Source organism: Heliangelus exortis, chromosome 7, assembly GCF_036169615.1.
Source record: "Heliangelus exortis chromosome 7, bHelExo1.hap1, whole genome shotgun sequence".
Classification (NCBI taxonomy): Eukaryota; Metazoa; Chordata; class Aves; order Apodiformes; family Trochilidae; genus Heliangelus; species Heliangelus exortis.
The window spans coordinates 25,733,002-25,760,737 of record NC_092428.1 but is presented as its reverse complement, the minus strand read 5'-3'; the positions used below and the strand labels follow the sequence as shown (position 1 = coordinate 25,760,737).

Below are 27,736 nucleotides of genomic sequence, written 5' to 3'. Positions count from 1 at the left end.
TGCCGGCGGTACTGCCCCGGGTGGCGGGGCAGGGCGAGGGGCTGCCGCGTGGCGGGAGGGGGCGGGCCGCTGCCGGCAACCGCGCAGCGTGGGAGGAGCGGCCGGGTCCCTGTCACTGTGCCCTCTGACAGGGAAGCGGCGGCGCGGCGGGTCCCAGCGGCTGCCAAGGAGTCGAGCGGGACGCAGGTGTGCGGCGGGAGCGCTTGGGGCTGCGAGGGCTGCGGGGCAGAGGCGCGGGGGCCGGTGCCGGCGGTGGGAGCCCAACCCCCTGGCTGGCGGAGTCGCGGGGGGCCGGCCCCTTGGCAGCGGCGGTGTCCGGGGACGCTCCACACCCGCCACCCGTGCTCAGCCGCCGTGGTTTTATTTATAGCAGATCCTGTGAGCCTGCGGGATAGCGGAGCCCCGATCAGAGCGCGGGGGGATGGCGGGCTGCAGCGGGCTGCCAGCGTGAGAGCCGCGGCGGAGAGCGGGCAGTGGGGAGGGAAGGTCTCGTCAGAGGTAGGTGCCACGTTGCTGTTGCCCGAACTGGCTTTTCCTCACGTATTTTTTAAAAGTTCATCTTTTATGTATAGCCGGTGCAGCTCAAGGTCACCTTGAGCGCAACTGGAGGACGCGTTTCGCTCTTGCCGTTGGGATGTTCGTGAGGCTTTTTGTTTATTTACTGAACGATTTGGGTGTTAATTTATCCGGGCACGAGTTTAAGAAAGGCAAATTGAGCAGAAGAGCCAGCAAGGAAAACAGGAGAAGTTATGTACTGTAGGCTGTGCAAAGATAGGTGTGTGCATGGGTGCGCTCACTCCAACTCCAGTTTGCCCGGGGAACTCTGCAGTCTGGAGGGTTTAGCAGAGAGGTTCGGGGCTGCTCAGGGACAGACTGCGAGAAAGAAAATGTTGAACTATGCTGTAATACAAGTTTCTTTGTGGTGACATTTGGAAGAGGCAGTTACTGCCACTTTGCAGTTTCCCTGGAGAGAAATGCTGGGATTCCTGTTTAAGTGGCTCTCCGTAACAAAGCAGTTTAATTTGAAGACTTTTGCAGCTGTACGATACAGCACTAAGTTGTTTTGCTTGGCTTGGCCTACTTTGTTTTTTCTTTGGCCGAGGGAGAATTATTTACTGTACTTACTATATGAATAATAAAACTTTCACTTAAAAATAATAGTGCAAGTTTAGACTCCTTTACTGCTTTTTAATCCCACAAGCCCATAGTGTCACTCATGTCAGCAGCACTTTCATGTTTAGGGATGTGCTTTTTTTTAGGTCACTCCTTCCTCCAAGGATTTTGCAAACAAGTTTGACTACAGCTAGTTCAGAGAAATACTGTGAGATAGGACTGGGAGAGAAAGTTAATGAATTTTTTGTTAGATAATAGGTGTCCTTGGGAAGCAGATGATGAAAGAATGGGGTCATGGAGTGCAAGAGAATAGTAAACTTCTGAAAGCAGCTCGAATGTGTATCCTGTGGTTGAAAGGTTTAAACCATGCAGTGGGTGATGGTGGAAAAGCATAAAGTGACTATACAGACCTGTTACGGGATGAAGAGCAGGGAGAGAAAAACATGCAGGTAGTTGATTGATGTGCTGCACTTATGGAAAATTGAGTGCTCTGGGTTCCTTTATCATATTGAAATCATGCTGATTCTGACTGCAGTGAAACTTATTCAGAGCATAACTTTTACTAATGAGTACAAAAATACCAGTTTGCTATTTTTTTTTTACTAGATAGCCATTAGTGAAATTATGTGTGTGCATGCCTGTTTCTGTGTGTGTGTGTGTGTGTGTATGTATGTTTTTATTTTTCAGCTTCTGATCTTCACTTAAACTTGTGTGTCATGGATGAAACTGCTTTATCCCTTGGAACAATAGATGTTTCCTATTTGTCCACCTCAGCAGAGTGCAGTATCAGTAGATGTAAGCATTCCAGTGAAGAATGGGTAAGTAAAAGTTGTGAATGTGGCTCTCCATATTTACTTTTTTCTTCAAGTTGCAGGTGGACTTTTTAATAAAGAATGAAAATAAGGCATTATCTGTTTAATGTGTGATCCAGCTTAATTGTAATTTAATTTGAAATGTAAGGAGAACCTGCAGTTTAGTGCTGTGCCAAGGACTAATGTGAGAAAAGAAAAGCCTTCATATCAAACCTTATTGGTAGTGTTAGGGTCTTTTGGTGTGATTCTATCAATCACTTTCTGTATCAGTAAATGTGCAGAATACCATTATGCAGTGGACTGAAGTCAAGTAGAAAGTCAAATACAAAGCTTATTGCTGTTCTGAAGCATGTACTTTGAAATGTGCAAGTGAAAAGAAGCATGAGGTGAAGGATGCATGATCAGGTAGCCATTACAGCTGAAAGTATTCATGCAATACAGGAGACAGAAAATTTGGTGCATGTAAACAAGAAGCCTATTAAGTCTGTGTTCTTTATTGAGTGAGTCTTGGAATGTAGAGAATACAAAGGGGAGAGGGCTGGGTGGTGCAAAAAGAGCACCCACATGGGGACTAGGCTGGTACTAGTTGGTTTAGAAGTAATAGGTCAGGGGGAATTAGACTCTGCTCTGGAGAGGAGGAGTTAGAACTTGGTACAGAAGAAGAGTTGGAGACATGGTCAGAGTTGAGGGAAAGGACAGATGTCCTAGCAGCAGGCTTTTCTGTGTAGCTAGGTGTAGGATGGATCAGACAGCAGGCTGTGGTAACTGGGAGATCTGCTTACAAAATGGCATAAAGGCAAGAGAGACAAAAAGGATAGGAAGGAGGTTTTGTGAGAAAGTGGTGGTGAGTTCAGTCAGGGCTTGGAGGCAAATAGGAGGAAGACAGTATTGCTAGAAAATTGGTTAATTTTTGAGCTAGCATTGTGGAAGGTGAGAGAAGGGACTGGACCAGGCTTAGCATTTTGGAGATTGTTTGTTTCAAATGGAAGATGTGGTCTTGGAATAACTATCAATTCATACCACTTGCCAAATGTGATATATGCATATTTTAGTTTTTATTAATCTTCAGTATTGCTTTTGACTTTCTGGTTGTTTCTCACTGGGCTGGCTTTGTAGCTGGGTATGTGATGATCTGTGTGTTTTCTAACACTTATGCTGGTTTAAGATACAGGTTCTGTCTTACTTCCACTTAAATGTGCCATTTTATACATACTTCAGTTTATCTTGCCATTGTTTTGGTTTTGTTTGGGTTTGTTTCTGTAACTTCCCTTTATTAAAAACATAGAATATATGGTTCAGAAGCTGCTTTCTCAGGCAAGCAATAAGTCAATAGGCTTTAATGGAAAGAATCACTGTCTTTGTAAAAATTGTAGTGCAATGTATTGTTGTTATATTCTAACATTGAGAATGTATTCTGTGAATGCAGTTACTTTGGGTTATCTGCAATCTTCAAAAAGGGAGCCTAACACTGGAGAAGGCACAGTGGTTCCTCTTTCATATTTCTCTGCATGAAACTGCTGAAAAAATACATACAGAATCAACAGAGTTGTGTACATTCAGTCTTCTTGCAATTTTGCAGGATGATGTCTTGTTAGAGTTTAAGATGCATTACTCATATTAAAAGTACCCTTACCTTACTTAGAGTGTAATTTACTGTTACTTTCTTCCACTTCTCTCAGCTGTCAGTTTCCTTGCTGTTTCTTGGTAGACTTATTACTTATTTTCAAATTTTGTGTGTCAGCAAATGCTGTAGTGCTTAAGATACTTAAGTACAACGGTTGGATTTTGCTTTTATTTTTTAACATGACAATATCTAAAGATAATTTATTTTAGAGAAGTTTTGGGAAAATTTTTATTAGTTAATTTTTGAAGAGCAATTTTTTTTTTAAATGTCTGCCAGTTCCTCTTATTCCAAGTTTTCACAAACCAAGTGAAAGATGTATTTTTGGATATTTACCCAATGGTCTTTTCTTCTACAGGGAGAGTGTAACTCTAGGCCCACTCTCTTCAGATCTGCCACTTTAAGATGGAAGGAGGCTCTGCTGAGCAGAAAAAGGCCATTTGTGGGGCGATGCTGCTACGTGTGCACTCCCCAGAGCCGGGTAAGCAGATTACAGACTGGATTAAGTTTGACAATAATGCATAGTTGCAGTGTAATGAAGTTTCATTTGTTTTCTTACTTTCATAACTGAGGTCACAATGTTCTTACTTCATAAAGGAATATAGCTTTTTCCCTTTGGTTGTGGTTGTCTTTTCTTTGTCATGGAATTAATGGATGACACAGACCTGTTGTGGTGCTTTGTCTCAGGCTTTTCAGTGTGGACTTGCTCCTTGCATAAAACTCTGCAGCTTTTTAGAATCAGCACTAGGAAGTTGGATAGAAAAAATATCTGCTCTATTAGATTAGTGATGGGAATTTGATGCCTATGGAAGTGTAAAAGCTTACTTTTAGAACAATTAGTTCTCTAGCCACAGGGTATGTTTAGAATAAAGTTTTGAAAGTGAAGGCTTCCCTTCAGACTTGGAGGACAGGTTGTTTTTCTACAGCAGTCTGATTCCTGCTTTCTCTGCCCAGCCTGGAAACAAGGAGTGCCAGTTAGGATAGTGGGGATATTTGTCTTCTGGGAACAGTGTCAAGATGGTGGCTCTAGCAAGGTTGTGCAAGCTGATTTAAAATGTGAACTTTATTGAACTGCATTGGGCAGGCTTTCTGTAACTGAAAATGCAAAATGCTGCTAAATGGCATCATAGAGTTTGCAACCAGTTCATCATGAACTTTGACTATGTGTATACCCTGGGCTTTAAATTGCAGTCAGTCAGACCTGCACTGAGCTCCAGGTTTGGCTAGGCTAGAGTGAAAATTTGCTTGTGAAAATTTTTGACCAAGGAAAAGTAATTTTATGATTCCTATGCCAGATAAAAAGTTGCAGCAATGCCATACAAATGTTGGACAGAAATCCAGATGCATTGTGAAGACTACATGGGATGTGGGCAACAAGAAAAACAGATAAACTGAGACTATTTCTAACAAGCACTTCAGTGTTTTGACTTGTAAAAAAGTGTGTAGGAATATTCAGGCCTTTATATACATTTAGTTAGTTAGTTAGTTATTAGATAGTTTCTCTCAAGTTGGGAGTTATGCTTTAGGAAGAAGAATATTGGTTTGTATGTTGCCCATTTAATAAGGAACTAATTACCTGTCCTGAGATCCCACTTAGGAAAGGGGCAAGACCTTTATTGTCTTCTGTCACAAAGAGAAAATACCATCCTTGCAGCAGGTGATAACAAACCAGATTCTCTGATGACACTCTAGATATTTTGCTTTTTTGAGCTTCTTTTTTGTTAATGCTCTTAAGGAAAAGGGATAGATGAGTGAGACAGAATTCCTTAAGTGACTGGCCACACTAACACCTTGCCAGTGCAGGGAGTGCCAGGTCTTCCTTTTCCCTCCTCTTTTCCTTCCTGCTCTCCTGAGAGCTGGTCAAGTTCACTAACCAAGAAGTGGTTAACTACCTGCTTTATTTATTTAGTGTGTGTGTTTTCTGCCATGTCTGAATGAAGCTGGCTTGTAAAGGGCTGTGATGAATGCTAGAGGTGGTGTAAGTTAGGAGTTGGGGAATACTGTTTAGTGGGAGAGGGTAGGATGTGGTGGGAGCTGCATCTCTTGTGGTAGCAGGAAGATGCTGTATCAGCTCACTTGGTCTCACAGAAAAACATCTTGACGTAGGATTGGGGAAAAGTTGAATAAGGAAAAGCTGATGTGTGACATTACACCTGGAGGATGAATTTCACAGAGTGAGGTTATAACCTAGCAGTAGAGGGTGTTTGGTGGTTCTTAACTTGGTTGCTGATTATTTGTGAGAACAAGTGTTTTAACTTCTGTTTGCCAGAATATTTAATTTAGCTTTATGGTCCACAAAAGTTACCCAGTAAATAATAAAATAAATTAGTGTTACCTTGAAGTTTCTTCTTAAGAGCCTACAGCAAAAATTTGTGGATTGTGAGTAGTATCCAGTTATGCTTCAGCGTGGGGCAAAAGACTGTTCTCCCACTGAAGCATGTAATTTCTACCTGATTTGCAAATGACATATGACACTCATATTTGTGGCAAATGGTTTGTCCTACACAAAATACAAACAAATGAGACTTTGACTGCATTGGCAAACAGCAAAAGGCTGTTCTGCAGTTGCAATGTTGCTGGTTACCATCTTTTTCCTTTACTGTCCTGTTTTTGTCTTGATGTGCAGTCCCAGTGGCTTTAGCTGTAATTCACTGTTGGCATGGTACCAGTTTGATAATTAAATATTATTTGGGCAGAAAGAAAGTAGCTTCTCATTCAAGGTACATACTTGCAATATGGAAGATTAAAAGTTAGGTCTTCCTGCCAGGGAATATTTGTTTATCCAAAGTAGAACTGCTCCCAAACTCATACCAGAATAGTTAATAGCCTGGCATGTAAAGTCTGTACCAAGAATGCAGAAGGCTGGATTGAGTTTGTTGTTCAGGCAGAGAAGGAATGTGGAGATTTGCCACCTAACCATGGATGGATATCCTGACCCTTGGGCTGCTGATGCATGATGGCAAACTGGATGTTGCAGATCAAGTGTCAAAAGGCTGATGGTTATACTAATGCTGAATGTGAGTTCTCTGTTATGACAGCTCTTGGTTTATATTGCATCAGAATATGCTAAAAAATTCTGGCTTTAAAACTATCAGAAGCATTTCTGTGTGCAGTAAAGTCTAAAGAAGGTCTTTCTGGATTTCACTTTAATTTTAGAATGGTTTGTGTGTATATTATAAGCAAGTTCAGCACTTCTCTGCTTTGTTTTTTGTTTGTAGTAGAGGTGAAAAACATTGCATTATCTTAAAAGAATGTAAAAACACAACTATTCTTATGTAATGAAATAGTCCACCAACCTTTTTTTTTTCCTTGGTTTTCCAGGATAACTTCTTCAATGCAAGTATTCCTTCTTTGGGTCTACGTAATGTCATATACATCAATGAAACACATACAAGGTAATGTAGCAATTCTTTCTTTGGCTTTTAAAATTCAATGTGTTCTGATCTTAGGACAGGGAAATCTCTAGGGTAGTGCAGCCTGAGTGAATATATATTGCTGTCCTAAACTGAAGAAATTGGTGCTAATTTTAGGAAAGTAGTGTGGTTGTTAGATCTGGCTGTTTGTGTTTGGGAGCTGGGTAAAGTTCTTTGGGGTTAAAGGCAAGGAGTGTAAAGGTCAAACCTGTTTCAGAAAAAGCAGAGACTGTTTAAATCCTTTCTCCTATAGTGCAAATGGCAGCATCCATAGCACAGTACTGAAAGTTCTTTTATTCCCATACTTAAGAATGAGTTCAGGCTGCATTTTTATTTACTAAGCAGATCTGCTGCACAATTTAGGCATTCACAGTTAGCACTAATGACAATTAAATCTGAACATGTTTTGCTAGGCTCTTTTGTCTGCCTCAGTGACAAGAGTGCAGCTCCAGAAGGATGGTGTATAGGACCTAAAAATGATGGTGTGTCCTTGCACTATTAAAAATATGTCTTGTGTTCTGGGATGAAGATACTGGAAGTATGCAGAACTCTTTATTCTGTTCTTTGAAAAGTTAATAATGCTTGCCAAGGTTTTTGCAGTAATCATTAGCATAAGCAGATCCTGCAGTGTTTGTCATAGAGTCAGAGCAAACAAAAAGAGACCAGCAGCCTGAAAGAAATGAGCCAAAGTGTCTGAGTGGAAGAAAGGCAGCATTGTGCTGTGCTTGAGAGGGAGGAAGCTAATGGTAGAGACTGTTCTTTCTTCAATTTGAATTAATTATATTAAGAGTTGATCTTGTAGTCTTGAATGCAGAAAAATAACAGAAATAGTGTTTAATTTTACATTTTAAAAAACATTTCAAAGCTCTAATGCTCAATGGCTTTGAGTGGTCAGAGTTACTTAAGTTAGATATCTAAGGGCAACAAAATATGGGTTAATGAATTATTCTGGGATAAAATGTCATTATTCTTCTAGCTCAGAATGTCATTATAGTCTTAAAACTGACAATTCTAATGAAGTTCTGAGGTCCCGTGGGGTTATGTAGTCACAGTTTCTTGGCCTTAGAAAACAAGAGGGGTTTTCTTTAACTGCTAGCATACTGCACCTGTGTTGAGACATTACCACAGCCTTTTTCTGATGTGTGAATATGTCACTTTTATAATGCATCTTGACTAAATCTATTATTCTGTGTGGTTTTTGTCTAATATCATTTCTACATGATTAGAAAATTGATTTTTCTGATTATACTGTATTGTGTCTAAGCTGTAAAACGAAAGTAGAAGCCTTTATACCTTGACAGATTCCTGCTGCAGCTGTGTGCTCTTGTGATGATATGTCCATAGTTACCAAAACTGTCAGAAAGAAGTGTATCTCCTGAACTCTGCTTTTTAGAAAAATCAATAAGGCTCTCAAACTCTGATAAGAAGGGGGAAATGGAAAAGCAATTAAAAGAGAACCAGCAGTATCCTTTCCTGACAACATGAATACCAAAACTCCTTGTCCTTTGAGACCATCTGAATATTTGTGCAACTGTTTGATGTCACAGTGTGCTGATGGCTCGTGCCTGTGCACTCACCTTAATTATAGTGCCAGTGGCCTGGGACCTCAGGTGGTTTGGCCTTTTTGCAATGTAAAAGTTCCTTCTCATCTTTCCTAGCTGGTTTTAACACACGTATAAATTTACTGAAATGTGGCAGGGAGGTTTAATAGCCAAGATCAGTAACTCAGATGACTGCCAAGAGTGAGACCTTGGCAGCACTCCAGCATGGAAACCAATGTGAGGATTGCCACCCACGGTTCAGTTTGGGACACTTGCATTGCACTGGCAGTCCTGGGGACAGGGTTTTTGCATGATGCTGAGTGCTGTGGTCTTGGAAATGGCCAGAATTTAATTTCTTCCAAATGTAAATTCTGCCCCATCACATCAGCTCTGCTCTTAGGGGGATCCAGCTCTGTTTGGTTTGTGCAGTGACCCATGGGAGTGGTGGCTTGGCCAGTCCTGCCTCAGTGAGTGAGGTAGGGAACACTGAAGAGGGAAAATTGTAATGAATATTCACTGCTGGGCACTGATTTTATCCTTTCCTGTGTTATATGCATCTTCTGTGATGTTAGGAAACTGTTAAAAATAACATTTTCACAGGTGATTGCCACTCAGATGATCAGAGGTGTAGAGGAGAGAGTTGATTTAAAAGGCAGACACACACCATGTAGGCTGAGTTGCCTTTGTTACATGCTTGAATGACAGATTTACTGATCATCTGTGTCTCTACTTTTGTGAAAACTTTCTGAGGAGAAGGTACATAGGAGGCACACAGGACTGTGTGTTTAAAAATACTGAAAAGGAGGAAAAGATTAAAAAAAAAGTTTTTAATGTTAGTGGCTAACATAGACATATTTTCAAAAGTGCTTGTGAGAGTTTACCCTGTACATACAATGTGAGCAACTTCCCAAGAGAGCTCAGTGGTTCTTGAAGAAATTGAGAAACATTTTACCTGGGCAATTACATTCCTTGGTGGAAAGTCAACTAATTGGAAATGGGCACTACATCATCTTTTGTCCTCATTCAGCTGGGGAGTCAGTTCCAGCAATCTGAAAAAATATATGTGCTGGCTTGTAGGTACTTTCCTGTGATACTATGGGTGTTTTAAAGCCTGTATCACCCTGAATCAAAGTAGATGGAGACCTCAGTTGTCTCAGATATTTCATAGAATCATAGAATTAGCTGGGTTGGAAGGGACCTCAGAGATCATCAAGTCCAACACTTGATCTACTACTGCTGCAGTTCCCAGCCCATGGCACTGAGTGCCACATCCAGTCTCTTTTTAAATATCTCCAGGGATGGAGAATCCACCACTTCCCTGGGCAGCCCATTCCAATGCCTGATCACCCTTTCAGTAAAGAAATTCTTTCTAATGTCCAACCTAAACCTCCCCTGGCACAACTTGAGACCTCTTGTGCCCTCTTGTCTTGCTGAGAGTTGCCTGGGAAAAGAGCCCAACCCCCCCCTGGCTCCAACCTCCTTTCAGGGAGTTGTAGAGAGTGATGAGGTCTCCCCTGAGCCTCCTCTTCTCCAGGCTGAACAGCCCCAGCTCCCTCAGCCTCTCCTCATAGGATCTGTGCTCGAGTCCCCTCACCAGCCCAGTTGCCTCCTTTGGACCTGCTCCAGGACCTCGATATCCTTCCTGAACTGAGGGGCCCAGAACTGGACACAGGACTCAAGGTGTGGCCTCACCAGGGCTGAGCACAGGGGCAGAATCCCTTCCTTGGACCTGCTGGCCACGCTGTTCCTGATACAGGCCAGGATGCCATTGGCCTTCTTGGCTACTTGGGCACACTGTTGGCTCATTTTGTGCTACACGTCAGTTATTTCGTCCATAACATTAAGTTATTGACAGTTTACTAGAAAACACAGACGCTTCTAGGCAGCCATTCATAAAACTTTACTTACTTCTTATTCTTAATTGCATTTTTAGCTATTTTTAAATTATCTTTTTAGCTGTGAAACATTTTGAAGATCATACTCAAGTACCCTTCGTATTTTTGTAGGTACAGAGGGTGGCTTGCAAGACGTATTTGTTATGTCCTTTTTGTGCAAGAGAGAGATGTTCACAAGGGTATGTTTGCCAAGAATCTGACAGAAAATGTGCTGAATAACAGCAGGTAAGATAATGCAAAATAAAACTTTTTGGTTTTTTGTGACCGATACATTATGATATGGTTTAAAAACTGGGAAACAGCAGGTTTTGAAAATCAGGCTGTATAAAATATTAAAAGATACAGTATCATCAGCACAGCCCTTCAGGACTGTAGCTTGCAATTTCTGTTTCAATGATAAAGGAGAGGAGATTAAGAATTTTAAATCTCCAAGTGGATGCTGCATAGTGGGTGGACAGCAGACTCCATGCACAGAAAAGTAAATTGCTATATGGGAACACTTCTAATTCATGTAAATCATTGCCACTAAAGTCATACTGCAGTCATCAGAAATTGCCAGTGTTTCAAAAATAATGGGAAAGCAGAAATTCATAGTACCTTGAGTGTACACCAGGAGTGTGAAGCAACACTGGGAAAAGGCATAGTGTGAAATGCACTCTTCATTTTGTGGAGCTTGTTTTCTGGTTCATGTAATGCATTTTAAATGGCATGTTGAGCCCCTGATTAGCTGTTAAGGTGTCAGTTTTCCCTGGACACAAAGAAATTCAACCACACACCCACCCCTTGAGTCTACTTTTGCAAGAGTCCACACAGTGCCTACATTAACATTCCTACTCCTGAATTTTTAATGTTCAAGTCCCATCTGAAGACGATAGTGTTGCTTTGGAGAAGTAGACTGCATTGTGCCAAAGTTATGATGTGTTAAACCACTTAATCTCTCTTCAATATATTTTAAATGGGGAAAGTAGCCCTTATAAAATATAGTTTAGTTTTTTAAAAGTGAGAGTTCAAGGGGAAAGATAATGTAGAAGTGAAGAATAGCAACAATATAAATCTGTCTAATGAGGTAAGTGAAATTTCCATGGCAGGAAAACAAAAATATTAACAAAAAGGAGATTTCAGTTATTCTTTCTGCATTTTTAGCCCTTTTAACCATTTCTGAAAATCCCTTATCAGAACCTCTGAACTGCATTCATACTGTTTTATGGTCAGCTTCCATCCACCATCCATCTATTTAACCAAAGTTTAGAAAACTACTGAATTAAATTTAATTCATTTGGAGTACAAAGTTCTTAAGTATACATTCTCTTTTACATCTGCAAGTTACTCCTGTAGTAACACATAGCTGTTCATTTCCAGCTGTTGTTTTCTGTATCTTGAAATCTTATGTTGCCAGACTGTCTAAGTTTTGTTTTTATGATGTTAAGGGTCCAGAAGGCCATTGTAGATGAAGCTTCTGAACCAAGTACTCCAGGTAGTTTTGCTCAGACAGATCCTAAAGCTATCAACAAAGTGAAGAAAAAAGCTAGGAAGATTCTCCAGGAAATGGTAGCAAATGTGTCACCTGCTTTAATCAGGTAAGTAAAATGGCTCATCAGTATTGTCAGGGGGTAGAAGGACAGCCAGGCTCTCTCTGTATTGTACCACCACAGCTTGTAACACATTATTCATAAGTAATGAATAATTATTCAGAAAGTAATTCATAAAATTCATAAATTCATTATTCATAAAAACTCCCTTTCTAATCTTAACTAATTAAATAGTAGCTATTGTTAATATTCAGGTACAGCAGAAGTGGTCTGCCTTTTCAAGAGATAAAATTTACAAGATTAAAACTGGCTTTTTTCCCCTCTTGAAACAAGGCATGGTGCTAATGCTTCAGCCAATATCCTCCTCTGACAGGAGCCAGAGTAGCTACCTGCAGCATCTTAGACTGTACTTTGTTCCAGTACCCCATTTAATATCATAATCTGTAGTTATCTCTCAGAAAGCCCTAGGTAAAATCTATTGTGGTGTCTATCTTTACCACTAAGGATGAATTTTTCAGGTCCCTTTCCTAGTCCCCTTCACTTACTTTTGTGATGCAAACTTTATATTTTTTTAAATTATCTTATATTTTATATTATATCTATATATTATATTATATATATATTTTAAATCTCCCACAAGACCAGGTACATGCTGTCACTTAACTAACTTAGGTATTATCATAGGACCTCCATTAACTTTTCTGATAGATAGAGTGGTTTCTGGCCTTTGAGCAACCTTCACTGAGATTGACACTACTTGGTGTCATAATTGCAGGATGCTGAAAAGTGGTTACTAACTGTGGTTTAGTTGATACACAAAAACTTGATAAGCAATTTGATTTTATGGTATTTTTGCTCAAATATAAAGTTATGAGATTTTATGGATTTGCCTTTAGTCATATAGAAGCAATATAAACACAGGCATCAACAAGTGAAGCTTTTGAATTGTGTTTGTTCTTCCTTCAGGTTGACTGGCTGGGTGTTACTGAAGTTATTTAACAGCTTTTTCTGGAATATTCAGATTCACAGAGGTCAAATAGAAATGGTCAAAGCAGCAACAGAGGTAAGGGAAGGTGGGAAAGAATCTAGTAAGGCAGATTTATGATGTAGTTTCTATTAATGTTCACAGCACTTTTTCTGTTTAAGAGATTTCTGCTAAGTCTGTATGATAGCAGAGTATAGAGAGATCTGTCTCATATAGTGTTTTTATTCATTGAGCTGTGTAACCTAAAATACTATGTGAACTCTAATTTTACTTTCATTTCAGGATCAAATATAGCCTGCATCCAGCATTATTTCTTTGGATTTTTCTGTGGTGTGGAGGTCTATTTAGGGTTTTTCACTCTTATCCTTAATTTAGAATAAAAATCTTCAAGAATAAACTTTTTTCCTATTTCTTATTAGCAAACTGTTCTCAGTCCTTCGATACTGGCAATGATCAAAATAACTCCTAAATTTTACCACCTTCTTTACACTCAAATGAATTGATTCTTTTTTGCAGGATTTACCTTAGAGACAGAAGCAAAACAAACATGTTCCTTTAAAATTTTTCTGTTACTTTTTGATTATAGTGTTTTGGAACCCCACTCTTCACAGATCCTTGCTGATACCTAATAGGAAAAAAATAGCAATACTTGTGTGACACTGATTTGGCCACAACCCTTTAATTGTTTGATTGTTGTTTCAGTACTCTGAGTCTGAAGAAGCTGGGGATATTAATCAGTGTTTCTTGTAATGCATACATCTAAAAACTGTAGTCCATGAAAATGAAGAAGTACAGTTAACTAATGTGTTCCTATCACAATGGAATGAAAACCAGAAGTAAACTGAATGATGGTAACTGGAAAATACCATCAGTTCAGGCAACATGATGCTAGCAATATTAGTGATGCCTTTTAGAAAATTCCACATTTTTTACCAGCTGTCTTCTTTTTTTTTTTTTTTTTCCCTTCTCTTTCCTACATAGATGAATTTGCCTCTTATCTTCCTGCCTGTTCACAAATCCCACATTGACTACCTGCTTCTTACATTCATTCTTTTCTGCCATAACATCAAAGCACCCTACATTGCTGCAGGGAACAATCTCAACATCCCCATCTTCAGGTAATAACCTCTTCTTATTTAAAAAAGACTGAGTTGGGGGGAATCTCAAACGTATCTTATGTTTAAGTGTAAGGTAATCTGAGCGGCCATCATGTAGAATGACTTTGGTTCCTATTAAATGCTCAGAGAGAGAGCATGACAAAATCATGAAAGTCTGTCATAATCTAAGCAGCATAAAGAAGAATATTCCTTTATTCTAGGAGTCTCAAAGTGTGTAGGTGACTAAGGAAGAGTGAGTATATGAAAAAGTGTTTTGATAGACAACTCTTCTACATGAAATTTAATGAACTGGTGAATGGGTGGTGATGAGTGAATAATATTTCCTGGGAAAAAACTCCAGTTTGGTCTCTGTTTAAATTATATTCCTGGTGTCTGAAGAGCATAAAAAGGTCATGTAGGTAGTATTTTGCCAGTGATACAGAAGGTAGGGATAACTGGATTTTTGAAAGCCACAGGATAATGCAGGCAGTGATGAGCAAAGAAGTGTGATACCTTGAGTTAGAAGGTTTTTTGCACGATTCAGTGCTGCTCTGTGATGATTCCAGTAAGAAAGGCATTTAAACTGTATAAAGTGTCAATTAAAATACTGTTTATTAGGGCTGGCAATGTAAAGAAAGATATTAGCATACGTAATATAACATCCATTTAGATGTTGGCAAGCTTGGGCTGTGCAGCATCCAGCAGGCCTCTGATGCATGCACAGCATGCTGTGAGGACCCTGCCCACAGAAAGGTTTACCTAGTATAGGGTTCTCTGACAAGGAAACAACTATATTCATCATTTCCTCTGTCAAGCAGAAAGGATGCTCTTATGAGAGCTACTTACTGCACTGTTAGATAAAGGCAAGGCCATGCAAGTGGCTTAATTGCTGGTGCCAGGTGGGAGCTGCCTGCAGGCTCCTGTGTTAAAAATTATCTTGCTGAGCTGATCATGCAGCCAGCGAGTGGTCAGTAAAACACAGGCAGGAAGGCCATGCTGTATGTGCAGCACAGCACAGACTTGGGTTAACTGTTATGTGAGTCACCAGCATCTCAATGTGCAACAGTCTGCCCCTTGGGATCACTACAGAGGGTAAGTGGTCTGTCAAGGGAGTGAAATGGGGGAAGACCATGTAGGGAAGCCTGTTTAAAGTTAGAGTAATACTTGTGTGGTGCCATCATCTGCAAATAGTGTCATACATTTTAGTCTTAGGGAATTCCAGTAATTTCAGTTTGTGTTGTGTGCTAGGAATTTTATCTGGACGTGGGGTAACTTCCTGCAAACTAAAATTAAAGAGTCTCATTCTTTATTATGCAGCACATTGATCCGCAAGCTGGGAGGATTCTTCATTCGTCGGAAGTTAGATCAGAGTCCTGATGGTCGTAAGGACTTCCTCTACAGAGCTTTGCTCTATGTGGTTTGTATTTCTTGCCCTTATTTCTGTGGGTGGCATTTTGGTTGGGTGGCAGGTAGGATAGTGAGTTCCACCAGTTTGGGAATGTTTGTTACAGCTTTGAATTTGTCTTGGGGTTTATGCTTGCAAAGCCAGGATGCATTTTTCTATGAAGTCTTGCATGTAGGGAATAAAGACAATTGAACACCCAGCACTAGGATGAGAAGATTTTCACCTTCTGTGATCCCTATTAAAGAAAGTGGAATTAATGCTCTCTGAATTAATGTTAAACGTAATCTTTTTTTCTCTGATTTGTACTGGGGTATATCTAACACTGTTCATTTGTTTTTTAAACTTAATGGAAATCTTGGTTTATGATGTGTTGATGTGATCCTTTGTGTCGTTTATTCTAATATCTGTGTTTGCATTTTGGAAGATGGTGTGTACTGAGGAACTAGAAGAGATTTATACAAATCAGCTAGTTCAACTGTTGCTAGAAATGCTTTTCTTGGACAAATGGCATTATACTGGTGGTATATTCATGCAAATTCAGTTGCAATTTGGTCTGGGTTTGTGTCAAACATCAGTTACTGTTATTGTTTTTTCACAAGTATTCGTGCCACCTCATGATCTTCCAGTCTTCTTAAAAGGAGGTGGTTGCTGACTGTATTGCAAATGTGAATTTGCCAGTATAATTAGATACTTATTTTTTTCCTATTTTCCAATATTTTTGTATTCAGCACATAGAAGAATTGTTGAGACAGCAGCAGTTTTTAGAAATATTCTTGGAAGGCACACGATCTCGAAGTGGAAAGACAGCTGGAGCTAGAGCAGGTCTTTTATCTGTGGTGGTGGATGCTCTCTTCTCAAATGCTACACCTGATGTCCTAATTATACCTGTGGGAATCTCCTATGATCGCATAATTGAAGGTCACTATAATAGTGAACAGCTGGTAAGAGCAACTGAACAACTTGTTTTGCCTAGGGGATTTTCTGTTTATGTGCAGGAAAATGTGTTACATAGTTAAATTATGTGCTAGTAGTCATCTGCCACATGTATTTGGTATTGAAGAGCATAGAGCTGTGAATCACAAAACCTCTCTGAGAGGGAGAGCTTCTAAATGCATGTTCATGACCTAGCAAATAGAATTTCCAGCTGGAGATATATGGTAGACAACAGTTCTCCAGGTTTAGTTGAGGTTATAAGGCATGTCAAAAGATTCGGCCTTGTTTTGTCTGCTGTTGCATGTATTTTACTTTTAAATGTAACCTTTTAATTGCAAATTGGAAAAAAAAACCAAACTCATTTTCCAGGGCAAGCCTAAGAAGAATGAAAGTCTTTGGAGTGTAGCTAGAGGAGTCTTCAGAATGCTGCGGAAGAATTATGGGTGTGTCAGAGTAGATTTTGCACAACCATTCTCCTTAAAAGTAAGTTTGATGCTTTGAAGATCCTTTTGAAGGCTTGACATTTTTGGTGATTCAATAGTGAGACACATTTACTTCGATTTTTTTCTGTTTGAGCTGTCCTCACTAACATTATCTGCTACAGTCCATTCCAGTTGGGTCAAAAGTGTCCCTGTTTTGTGTAAGGTGGAGTTTCAGACACATTTGTGTTGAGCTGAAATGGGCTCAGAGTTGATATGAAGGGTTATTAGTTTCAAAATGGTGGAAGTATTCTTGCAGGGCTTATGGGCCCCTCAGTTTAGGAAGGATATCGAGGTCCTGGAGCAGGTCCAAAGGAGGCAACTGGGCTGGTGAAGGGACTCGAGCACAGATCCTATGAGGAGAGGCTGAGGGAGCTGGGGGTGTTCAGCCTGGAGAAGAGGAGGCTCAGGGGAGACCTCATCACTCTCTACAACTCCCTGAAAGGAGGGTGTAGCCAGGTGGGGGTTGGTCTCTTTTCCCAGGCAACCCTCAGCAAGACAAGAGGGCACAAGAGGTCTCAAGTTGTGCCAGGGGAGGTTTAGGTTAGATATTAGAAAGAACTTCTTTACTGAGAGGGTGATCAAGCATTGGAATGGGCTGCCCAGGGAAGTGGTGGATTCTCTGTCCCTGGAGATATTTAAAAAGAGCCTGGATGTGGCACTCAGTGCCATGGGCTGGGAACTGCAGCAGTAGTAGATCAAGTGTTGGACTTGGATGATCTCTGAGGTCCCTTCCAACCCAGCCAATTCTATGATTCTGTGATTATATGTGTTAGTTTTGTTGTAACAAACAATCTTTAAATACCTTGTACCATGTAGTAGTTCTCTCAGTTGTGATGTTTGGAGTTGAAGGAAACTTAATACATTCTCCAGTTTAAGTAATTGAATATCTTACACTATTCTTAAGGACAGACATTTGTCTAATGGGATTTTTAGAATTGCTAAGCAGAGTAATAGCTGAAGATGTATCCTGGATATTTTATCATAAAAATATGCATATTCTTTGGAAGTCAGAGTTCCTTATTAGTTTATTACTGTTTAGTTTATAACTATAGTTAGTTTATAACTATTATCTGTACTAGTTCACCAGATACTGTTGTGTGGTTTCTCACAGAATGGGGTGGTGCAGTACTAGTTACCTTCACTCCTAAATTTTCTCTGATCCCTTTGCAGAATCTGCTGGTACTGTACATAACTGCATCTCACTGGTCTGTGTTCTGCCACAGTGTACCTTATTTTTAGTGTGACTTTAATAAGATTAGCTACTGTAACAACAACCTTGTAGAACATTATTCAAATTAATTAGGTGTTCTTTCTGCCCTACTTCTCTCAGAAAAGCAGTCGGTTGGAGAGCTTTGAAGGGTTCAGTTACCACAGCATGAAATTATTGTGACCGTCTGCACTGCATTATAATTAGTGTAGCATGAAAAGATATTAATTCACTTCCAAAGAAGTGAACTCCTTACTATTCTTGTTAGGGAGTTAACAATTATTCATGGATCAGTGTAAGTTTATCGGCCCTCTTAATCTAGTGAAATGCTAATCTTTCCACACTTCTAGCAACCTCTGTCAGGTCTCATTTGTATGTGTATTCATTTTTGTACTTCAGAAAAGTAATAAACAACATAATTTATTTAAATAAGCCTTAACCAAGATTTACAGAAGTGTAACTTTATTTTTAAAATCATGTAGTTATGTCATTGCAGGTTTTTCTTAGGGAGATGAGCTTTGGATGTTGATTTTGGGCATCTGCAGTTCTGTGAGCTCAGGCTTACAAGCAGACAAGAGTGAGCTGGCTGTGGAAGTCTTTTAATCAGCTTTCCTGGGAGGGAACTGTTTTTCTGACCAGCAGGTTAAGTGGCTCTTTAGTTTCCCACATCAGTCTTTATAAAGCCAGGAAGAACACAGTGTCCTGAGAGCAGAGAAACATAAAAGCTAACCTGTAAGGAGGGGTGTTTGGCTTTTGAGAACTTGGGTATTCAAGAATTCCAGACATGTAATGTCCTGCCCATTTCTTTGGTGCTTTAGTTTGTGACACTGTAAGGGGACTTGCAGCTTGAGTTTCTACACTGGTCTTTACCTATGGAGAAGTTCCTAATCCTGGTGTTAGAGGAAAGCAGCAGCAAGCAATAATTAAAGTGTCCATATTCATTCTGAAAGGTTACTAGCGTTTGCTCTCATTCATGTTAATGAAGGCAGTTCTCATTAATTTAGTCATGGAGAAGCTGGCCTCAGGATTTGTTCCCAGCAGAGTGCTGACAAGGGTTATGTATTTGTTTGGTGCAGTGTTTTTCAGGAAGTACAGATTCCTTGCTGTGGAAAGTTTGCCTTTTCATAAAATAAAATCAAAAGTGAATAACTGTTGAAAACTTAATTTCTGTGATCTTACTACTGCTTTTTTAGTGTGAGGTATTTTCATCACAGTTGTATTTTTGAATAATTGTCATTTTCATATAATAATACTAACAATTGACTGTAACAATATGGTGGTAAAAGTAAAAAAAGATAACAAGTCTTCTCTTAACAGGAATATGTGAACAGCCAAAGCCAAAAGCCCATGCCTGCACCTCTTTCTTTGGAACAAGCTTTGTTACCAGCTATACTTCCATCAAGGTAAAAATGTTTTGGTTGTTGTGGAGAGGATGGACAGATTGGGGTTTTTTGTTTGTCTTTTTGGTATTCTTCAATACATTCCAATCAGTACTTGACCTCCCCAGGGGTAATCTGATTGTGCATAGAAAAACTAAAGTTTTACACAATTAAAACCGTGCAATTTATTATGGGAGTTGCATTCTCTCTGGGGAGCTCTGTTTAAATAAGCTTGAGGAGGCATGTCTTCAGGAAGTTGTAGGACCATACAAAAGACCATTTCTGGTTGTGGAGAAGATGGGTTGGAAACTGCCTTTCAGACAGATTTGCTTGATCTATTATCTGTATTCAGTGAAGGGAAGAGGGCCTTGGGGTGCAAATGATATATTGGTGGAGTCAGGAATAGCCAGTAGGACAAGCTAAATTTTTTGCATTGCAATTTTGCATTTGATAGTTTAATCTTGGATGATTGGTTGACATGAAAAAACCTGGAAAAGTTGATAGAACTTTGATTGAAAAAGTTGATTCTTTTTGTAGAGCTTGTTACACAGAACATTTTTGTGCCCTTACCAGACTGCACAGTGTTTTTATTCACACTGTAGTTCAGTTGGTGTATAAAATAAAAAAATAACCACCTAGGCTCTCTTAGATTTTGATCAAAATCTAAATGTCATCTTGTGTATTTTTATTCTGCATTCAGACCTAATGATACTGTGCATGAAGGTTCAGAGGCTTCACAGCCGAACTCCAGGGATATATCCAGTGAACCCTTCAGAAGAGAGCTGATTTCCAACTTAGCTGAGCATATTTTGTTCAGTAAGTGTTACAGCCTTGCAATCAGCTGCCTGATTTGTTTTGCTGATGGCATGAACTGACTTGCTGTTTCGTAATACTTTCCTATTCCCTCCATCCAGGTGGTCACTTCATGATTTCAAATGCTCTCTTGACAATTCTTCGTCCTTTGCCTCTGTCCCTTCCCCTTCTTCAGAGTTCTTAAACTCTCCTTCTGATAAAGTACAAACTTTTTATTCTGTTTATTTTGTTAACTTTTGTATTCCTTGGACTAGTTTACTGAACCTGCTGCACTCTGGAGTGTTTGATTGTCGTGTTGATAAGTGATTTCTTATCACTTAATGTAAGAAGTCATTTCATTGTCTTAAAAGCATTATTTAAGGTAGTTCTCATTTAGCTGCAGGAACTGGTGTTACCAGCTTTTGTAGATAATGTGTTGTGCTCTTCAGTCTGTGATTTGTGGTATAAAAGATGCATATAAAATGGTTCTTAGCTCAGTAAACATGTAAGCTTTACTCAGGCTTCTTAGCTGTTTACTTTACTTTGATTAATATTGACACCATAAAGACATTTTGTATTTCTTTTTAGAAGGTACAGTTCTGTGCCAGTATTATGTTTTGGTTTTATGTTTAATTTTGGATTTGGTTTTGGTTTGGTTTGTTGTTTTCTAATAATACCTACTCCTTCCCTTGTAATACTGTTCTGAACTTCTCAGGTGCTTAATGAGTTTCTCTTGTTTACCTCTAGCTGCTAACAAGTCCTGTGCTGTGATGTCCACCTACATTGTTGCCTGTTTGCTGCTGTACAGACACAGGCAGGTGAGGCCTTAGTGCTGTTTTAATAGACAAACATTATTTTGACCTGTTAAATCGAAAAAAATATGATACTAATAAAGGAAAAAAGATGCATTTAAATAAAATTGGATTTCAGGTAGTCTTCTAATATTTTAGTTAGTAGTAGATGCTTGAAGAGAAGGGATTAGTAAATACTGATGGGGAAATAAATTTTTGCAATTCAGAATGTAATGATATTTTTTAAAGGAGCATTTTGTTTTGATTCACTGTATTAAGATTGTATTTTAGATCTTAAAGACATTTGCTATTGAATATATTAGCAACTCTTCTGTTAATTTTCAAGTGAGTTTTGATATTACTTTGAACTAGAATATTATACCATGATGGCACAATGATAACAATGGTTTTAAATGGTTTAACATATGTAGGGAGCATGGAAGAAATTTTTTTTTCTCTGTAGTGAGTTTAGCTTTTTTTATGACATTCATTTGCCTCTACTCTGAAACTCTCACTGCACATAAATTAAGAACAAATTGAAAAATATTTGTTAGATATGTAATATTCCTAGCCAAGGACAATATTTATATTCCCACGAGTCAAGTCTTTCCAATTTCCTAAAATGATGGGATCAAAGAAGCATTTTACATTGTGTTCTGAAGCCATCTTGCCAAAAAGAAGAAAAGGAGATGCTTGAGAGAAAGCTTTTCCTCACATCCACAAACAATTGAAGTTCTGCTGATTAGTATTCCCAGATAATTAATCTTTCATTTTACAGTATAGGTAATGGAAATATGCATCTAACCTTTTCTTAAAGAGCAACTCTGCTCTCTACAGGTTCTGAAATAATCCAGAAAGCAAACATAAAAGTTTGGATTCTAAACTAGCTGCATAGCTTTAAATTCTAATTGCATGTAGTTCAAAATCTGTTGACTATTTTAGCAGTATTTGTTTGAAAGCCATATTTCTGTTGTACTTTGGCATTTTGATGATGAAAGGCTTGTATGTGTGTCTCCTATATACAAGGTTGTATGGTTTACTGCTTCTCAAAAACATGTTTCACTTTGTGGTTCTGATTTTACTTCTAGGGAACTGATCTTTCCAGATTAGTAGAAGATTTCTTTTCCATGAAGGAGGAAGTCTTAGCCCGTGACTACGACTTGGGATTTTCAGGCAACTCAGATGATGTTGTCATGCACGCCATCCACTTGTTGGGGAACTGTGTAAATATCACAAACACCAGTCGAAACAATGAGTTCTTCATCACTCCCAGCACAGAGATACCTGCTGTCTTTGAACTCAACTTTTACAGCAATGGAGTACTTCATGTATTCATTAAAGAGGCTGTTATTGGTATGTGTTCAGGTTTACCAAGGAAAGACTTGATTATGACCCCTGAAGTGAAAATATCAACATGACCTCACAGTCCTGGTTCCCTTCTTGCTTCAGCCCATGTTTACCCTTACAAAAACTATTTTAAAGTAAACTTGTTTGTTGTTTCCCATGGTCCTTTTTTTTTTGTGGAAATATTTGTGTTGGTTACTGCCATGGTCAAGGCACTAGAAGAGTCTTGAGCCAAAATGGCAAAACCTGTGTTTTGATCACTAATATTTTCATGATTCTCACATTAGTTGGACACAAATGGAATAGTGGTGAATTCTGTCTTTGTTCTTCAATTGTACGTATAATAGTTGAAATAGACACCAAAAAAAAAAAAAAGTTTTCTATAGAGCTCTTTGAAAAAATAATCTTTTCTCTGTTTATTTCTGCTCTAGCCTGCAGTCTTCATGCAATTCAGAGCAGAAGGTACAGAAATGGTACCAATAGTGCTTCTCCTGGTTTGATTAGTCAAGAACACCTGGTCCGAAAAGCTGCCAGCTTGTGTTACTTGCTTTCTAATGAATTTACTGTATCTTTGGTAAGTAATTGCCCATGTTTCAGATTTTTTTTTTTTTGCTTGTAATTGCCTATGTTACTTTAAAATTAATTGATGCTTCCTTCAAGTGTCACAGTTCTGATATGTTCACTGTGAGTATGGTCTGATGGTGATTGGTATCAGAAGGATGAATATAATTTGAAAAAGGATGTGTTGTTCCCAATTACTTCAAGGGTCTGAACATTTGAATGAACACATTTCCATCAGAACAGTTCATCCGGAAGATGTCTGGCCTAAGATGCCGTACAAATTAACTTGCCAGTCTCCTGTCATTACCTTTTGTCCTTGGCAAAGTGTGACAAAATCATCCTGTCCAGTTTCAGGGATACCTACTGAGTGCAAACCTGCTGCTCGTGCAGATGCTGAAGGGGGTGATGCTGGGATGAGCCTGCAGCATTTCTGCTGTGCTGTCTCCAGGACCTTCCTGAGAAAGAAAAGCTGCTGGCTCTGTCAGCTCCCCACAGCTTTATGTTGAGCTTTTTAATGCCTTCTTACAGATACATGGTTGCTTGTGTCAGTAACACTATCCCTATTCTGCCCAAACTGTTTAAATATTTTTACTACTTCAATACAAGTCTTTGAAAATTCCCAACTCCAGTGTGTCTGCATAAATGATTGATATTATGCTGGGAATTAAGACTCCAGATTCTAAAGATTTTCTGAATTTGTGTAGGAGTGCAGTAGTCACAGCATCCCACACCTAGTACTTAGTGGTAGTTTTAAATATGGCCAGACTATGTTTTTTGTTTTGTTACAAAACAAACAAAAAGTTGATGTTATTGCAATTTTCAGACATTCTGTATACTTTCAGTCTGTATACTTGCAAGTTTAAATGCTTGATATTTTATTTGTGTGTGTTTTATATGTTGAAGTTACTTAAAACTGTAGAGATCTTTGAATTAGTTCTTAAATTTGCACACTCATTTATTTCTGACTCATGCCTTTTTAAATTAAGCATAAGCCAAATTTATTTTTATTTTGAGCAGTGATGTGGCCTATATGGTGGAGTTCTTCAGTAATCCTATCCTTCTCCTCTGAGAGTTAAGAATTAATTGCCATTGGCATTTTTTTTAACTTAGAAAATATTTCCTGCAGGATTAAGGGCAATGTAAAAGAGGTTCTTTTTTTAAGAGTTTCAAAACACATAAAGAAATTTGCTTTTTAAAGTGCACTTTCCTTTAAATTCCAAATAAATCACTGATATGTCTCAATTATTTTTGTTTTATGGTTTTTTAATTCAAAATTGTAACAAACTCAAGTTTGACCAGAGGCAATTAAAAGGGGAGAATATTTGTTGTGGCTTTCTAGCAGTGTAGTAATGCATTTCTTAGAAAATTTGGACAAATTTTAAATGTACTGTTTAACTGATTTTTTTTAATGTCTGCCTGTTTGACAGGGTAGACATAAGAGTGTTGCATTGGGATTATGTTGATAAAAGTTTAATAACTTTTTAATTAACAGCTATAATGGGTATACTAGATGTGATTTTTTTTCAGTGCATTTCTTTTCTGTTGTGTAGCCTTGCCAGGTGATATATCAGGTAGTCCATGAATCTGTGGAAAGGCTGATACAATATGGTATTCTTCTGGTGGCTGAGGTAAGGTGGTGGAGATACTTTATGAGCTTTGTTTCTTGTATTTGACTTAAGCCATATGTAGTTTGTGCTGCTGAAGTGTGCATCTAGTTCTAAAGATATCCTGTTACTGAGAGCTTGTAACAAGACCAGGACTGATGCTGCTCCATTCTTATCCAAATGTCTGATACTTAAAAATCCTGTGGTGCTTTGAGTGTCTCCCTGTGTAATTTCATTATACCATTAAGCCTGCTATGGAAGACACATTTTCTACTGTCTTGTAAAATTGAGATTTATTTAGTATTTCAAATTATAGCATAGCTACACAGATATTTACTTGCTGTTCCAAAGGAGTCAGAAGTCCAGATCTTTTGTCATTATTTGATTCCTTTGCATCAGTCTCAAAACTACTGTAAACCTCCTGTGCTAGCACAATTTGCACTTACAGGGATGTACTGGAGTTGCTCTGTGGTGTGATCTGCCAGAGGTGTTCAGTGTAAACAAAACCTGGCAACCAGGGGGCACCTGGCTCAGCATACCTTGTCTTCCCAACCTTTTTTTTTTTTTTTTTTTTTTGTGCACGGAGTGATTAGCAGAAGGGAATTGCTGTGATGCAGCAGATGAAGGGGTCATAATGTTTCAGTGTGATAAAGGTTTAAACAGGTTGGGGCCTTTGTGATTAAAACTGGCTCATGGAGACAAATAGAAGAACAGCATCCTAAGAGGCAGTAAGTTACCATTTCCAAATAGCAACCGATGGCATTCTGCATTAATTGAGATTTTAGCTATTGTAATACATAATAAACTAATATATATAAAATAATATATATCGTGGTATAAAATAAGCACAGAGCTCTGTCTTTAAGGCAACAGTAGTGTAGTGATTAGCAACATCCACTTCTAAGTAACATCTCAACTTTTTATTTTAACACAACTGAAAACACTTTCTCAGCAACTGCTACTACTTGGCCTCTGGCTGGAAAGTTCAGCCCATTTACAAAGATTTTCACTTTTCTGTGACAGGTGAGCAGAAGAAAAACCATCTTTTTCATCAAATGTCTCTCTCTTTGCTTATCTCAACCCTCTCTATAATTTGGTCTCACCTGCTTTCATTAAATATTGGTTAGTGAACGGGGTGATTCAATCAGATGAGATTATGAAATAAACCTATAGGTTGCCTTGATACTTATATTTTTTTATTACTATTTACCATCTTGGCTTTCAAATTTAAGCAGGATGATCAGGAGGATGTTAGCCCCAGTCTTGCAGAGCAGCAGTGGGATAAAAAGCTCCCTGAGCCATTATCTTGGAGAAGTGATGAGGAAGATGAAGACAGTGATTTTGGAGAAGAGCAGAGAGATTGCTACCTGAAGGTAATATTATCCTAAGCCTAGTAACATGGAAGCCTGTTGAAAGAGATATGAACCACTTCACTTGTTCAGGATGGGTAATGATAATCTTTTTGCTGATTCACTGTAATTATCTGTTGTATTTTGCTGCAGTCTTTATCTCTTTCCTATTGGGAAAAGTGATGAAGAAATATCAAATAATGTTTCAGGGAGGAGGAAGGGCAATGGTGTCAAAACTGATAAAGGCTCAAGTATCTTAGTGTCTAAATGTTTTATTCTTTACTGACAGCACAGAATCTAAAAGTGTCACATTGTGCTGGAATTTGTTTTCAGGCTAAATTTCACTTCATAGATTGATCTTGTTGATTTTAGATATACTGCCAGTTTTCTTACAGAGCCATTACAAACACTCTTTAGGGTATGTGTTAACAAGTGTTTAACATTTGGAAACTTAATGTCCATCTCTGAGCATGTGGTAACCCTTCTGTTGTCTGGAGAACAGTATGGTGCCTTTAATAGTGTCTTAGGAAAATAGTTATTAGTATGCTGGAGGAGAAAAAAGTAGCACACCTGTGATATGCAGTGCCTGTTTTGTTCCCTCATGGTAAACTGATTTTTTTGGAAGGGTTTTATAAATGTGCTTTGTTGTGCCCCTATGTCTTTTTTTTTTGTAGTAGGAATTACTCTTTTGCTGTGTACTGTGCTGCAGGTCATTTCTTGTTGTCACTGGTCTCTGTCACTTCAGAAGCTCTTGTTTCCCTTTCCTAGGTGAGCCAGTCTAAAGAGCACCAGCAGTACATCACTTTCCTGCAGAGGCTGTTGGGACCTTTACTGGAGGCATATAGCTCTGCTGTTATCTTCATCCACAATTTTAGTGGTCCTGTTTCAGAGTCTGAATACATTCAAAAGCTGCACAGGCACTTAATAAGCAGGACGGAGAAGAAGGTTGCTGTATATGGTATGTTAAACTGGTTTTGAACCTGAATTTAATTAATTCTGTTCCTCCTAGCACAAAGTAGCCCAAATTCCATTGCAGTTTGTTTATCTCTGGGTTTTCTTTCTTGCAGCTGAGAGTGCTACCTACAGTCATGTGAAAAATGCAGTGAAAGTCTTTAAGGAAATTGGAGTAAGTGTTTGGTGATCACATTTTGAGATTGTTAAGTTTCATTTTAATGATAAGCTCAATTTTGACAATTCATGGAGCCCTTTCAGTGTCAGTTAAAAATACATGAATGTTTCTGCTTAAATGTACTGTGGGTTTTGAGCATTTTGCTTTCATTAAAGCTCAGGGCTGCAGGAGAAGGGCACACACTGCAGAATAGGGCACTTGTTTCCCTTGAGGAAACTTGTCTAGATGAGGGCTTGGTGACTAGGCATTTTTATTCACAGCAGCAGCATTCTTGTTCTGCTCTACTCTGTGTCCTTATTGGACATCAGTGATCATGTTGGAAGGCTGAGAGCATGCTCTGAGTTTAGTGACAATTAAATATCAGTTTGAAGGGCTACTTAAATCCCCAAAAAGTGTTACTGAATTTTAGCTTAGCCGTGACTGATGCTTCAGCAGAACTGTCCTGGTAGGCATCCAGTGTCCACCATGAGGATACAGATCTTTAAAGTAACAGACCAGTTTTGCATTTTAGCTCTGTCATTTCAAATTTTAAATAGCCTATCTTGATTTTGCCAACGAAGATTTTATTTTATTAGAATGACATCTTCCTGAATGCCAGAAGGGACTTTGCATTATAATTTTGGAAGCATCAGCATGTAGACAAACTATTGCTAGATAAGGGGTTTGAAGTCTTTGTCCTTGAATTCTGCTGTATTAAATAATCTAGCAACTGTTAGTCTACAGTAAAGCATTTTACTGTAGGTTGTAAGAGATG

The 27,736-nt window shown here is 38.8% G+C and overlaps 1 protein-coding gene across 4 annotated transcripts in view; it reads left to right on the top strand.

The window, feature by feature from the left end:
* Window positions 1–373: 373 nt before the first annotated feature.
* Window positions 374–27,736, top strand: part of GPAM (glycerol-3-phosphate acyltransferase, mitochondrial) — a 31,177-nt gene continuing 3,814 nt past the window's right edge. The window contains exons 1-20 of one of the 4 annotated variants that reach the window (XM_071749399.1): window positions 374–498; window positions 1,801–1,931; window positions 3,905–4,027; window positions 6,868–6,941; window positions 10,507–10,620; window positions 11,823–11,972; window positions 12,891–12,987; window positions 13,891–14,027; window positions 15,324–15,423; window positions 16,140–16,352; window positions 16,714–16,827; window positions 19,351–19,436; window positions 20,113–20,228; window positions 20,952–21,022; window positions 22,084–22,348; window positions 22,771–22,913; window positions 24,451–24,528; window positions 25,740–25,877; window positions 26,622–26,811; window positions 26,921–26,979. In XM_071749399.1, coding sequence (XP_071605500.1) covers window positions 1,830–1,931; window positions 3,905–4,027; window positions 6,868–6,941; window positions 10,507–10,620; window positions 11,823–11,972; window positions 12,891–12,987; window positions 13,891–14,027; window positions 15,324–15,423; window positions 16,140–16,352; window positions 16,714–16,827; window positions 19,351–19,436; window positions 20,113–20,228; window positions 20,952–21,022; window positions 22,084–22,348; window positions 22,771–22,913; window positions 24,451–24,528; window positions 25,740–25,877; window positions 26,622–26,811; window positions 26,921–26,979 — 2,370 coding nt within the window. In that variant the 5' untranslated portion in view covers window positions 374–498; window positions 1,801–1,829. Of the gene's footprint in view, window positions 499–1,367; window positions 1,563–1,800; window positions 1,932–3,904; window positions 4,028–6,867; window positions 6,942–10,506; window positions 10,621–11,822; window positions 11,973–12,890; window positions 12,988–13,890; window positions 14,028–15,323; window positions 15,424–16,139; window positions 16,353–16,713; window positions 16,828–19,350; window positions 19,437–20,112; window positions 20,229–20,951; window positions 21,023–22,083; window positions 22,349–22,770; window positions 22,914–24,450; window positions 24,529–25,736; window positions 25,878–26,621; window positions 26,812–26,920; window positions 26,980–27,736 lie in introns of those variants that run through there. The other 3 variants (XM_071749397.1, XM_071749400.1, XM_071749398.1) reach the window with 3 other exon arrangements.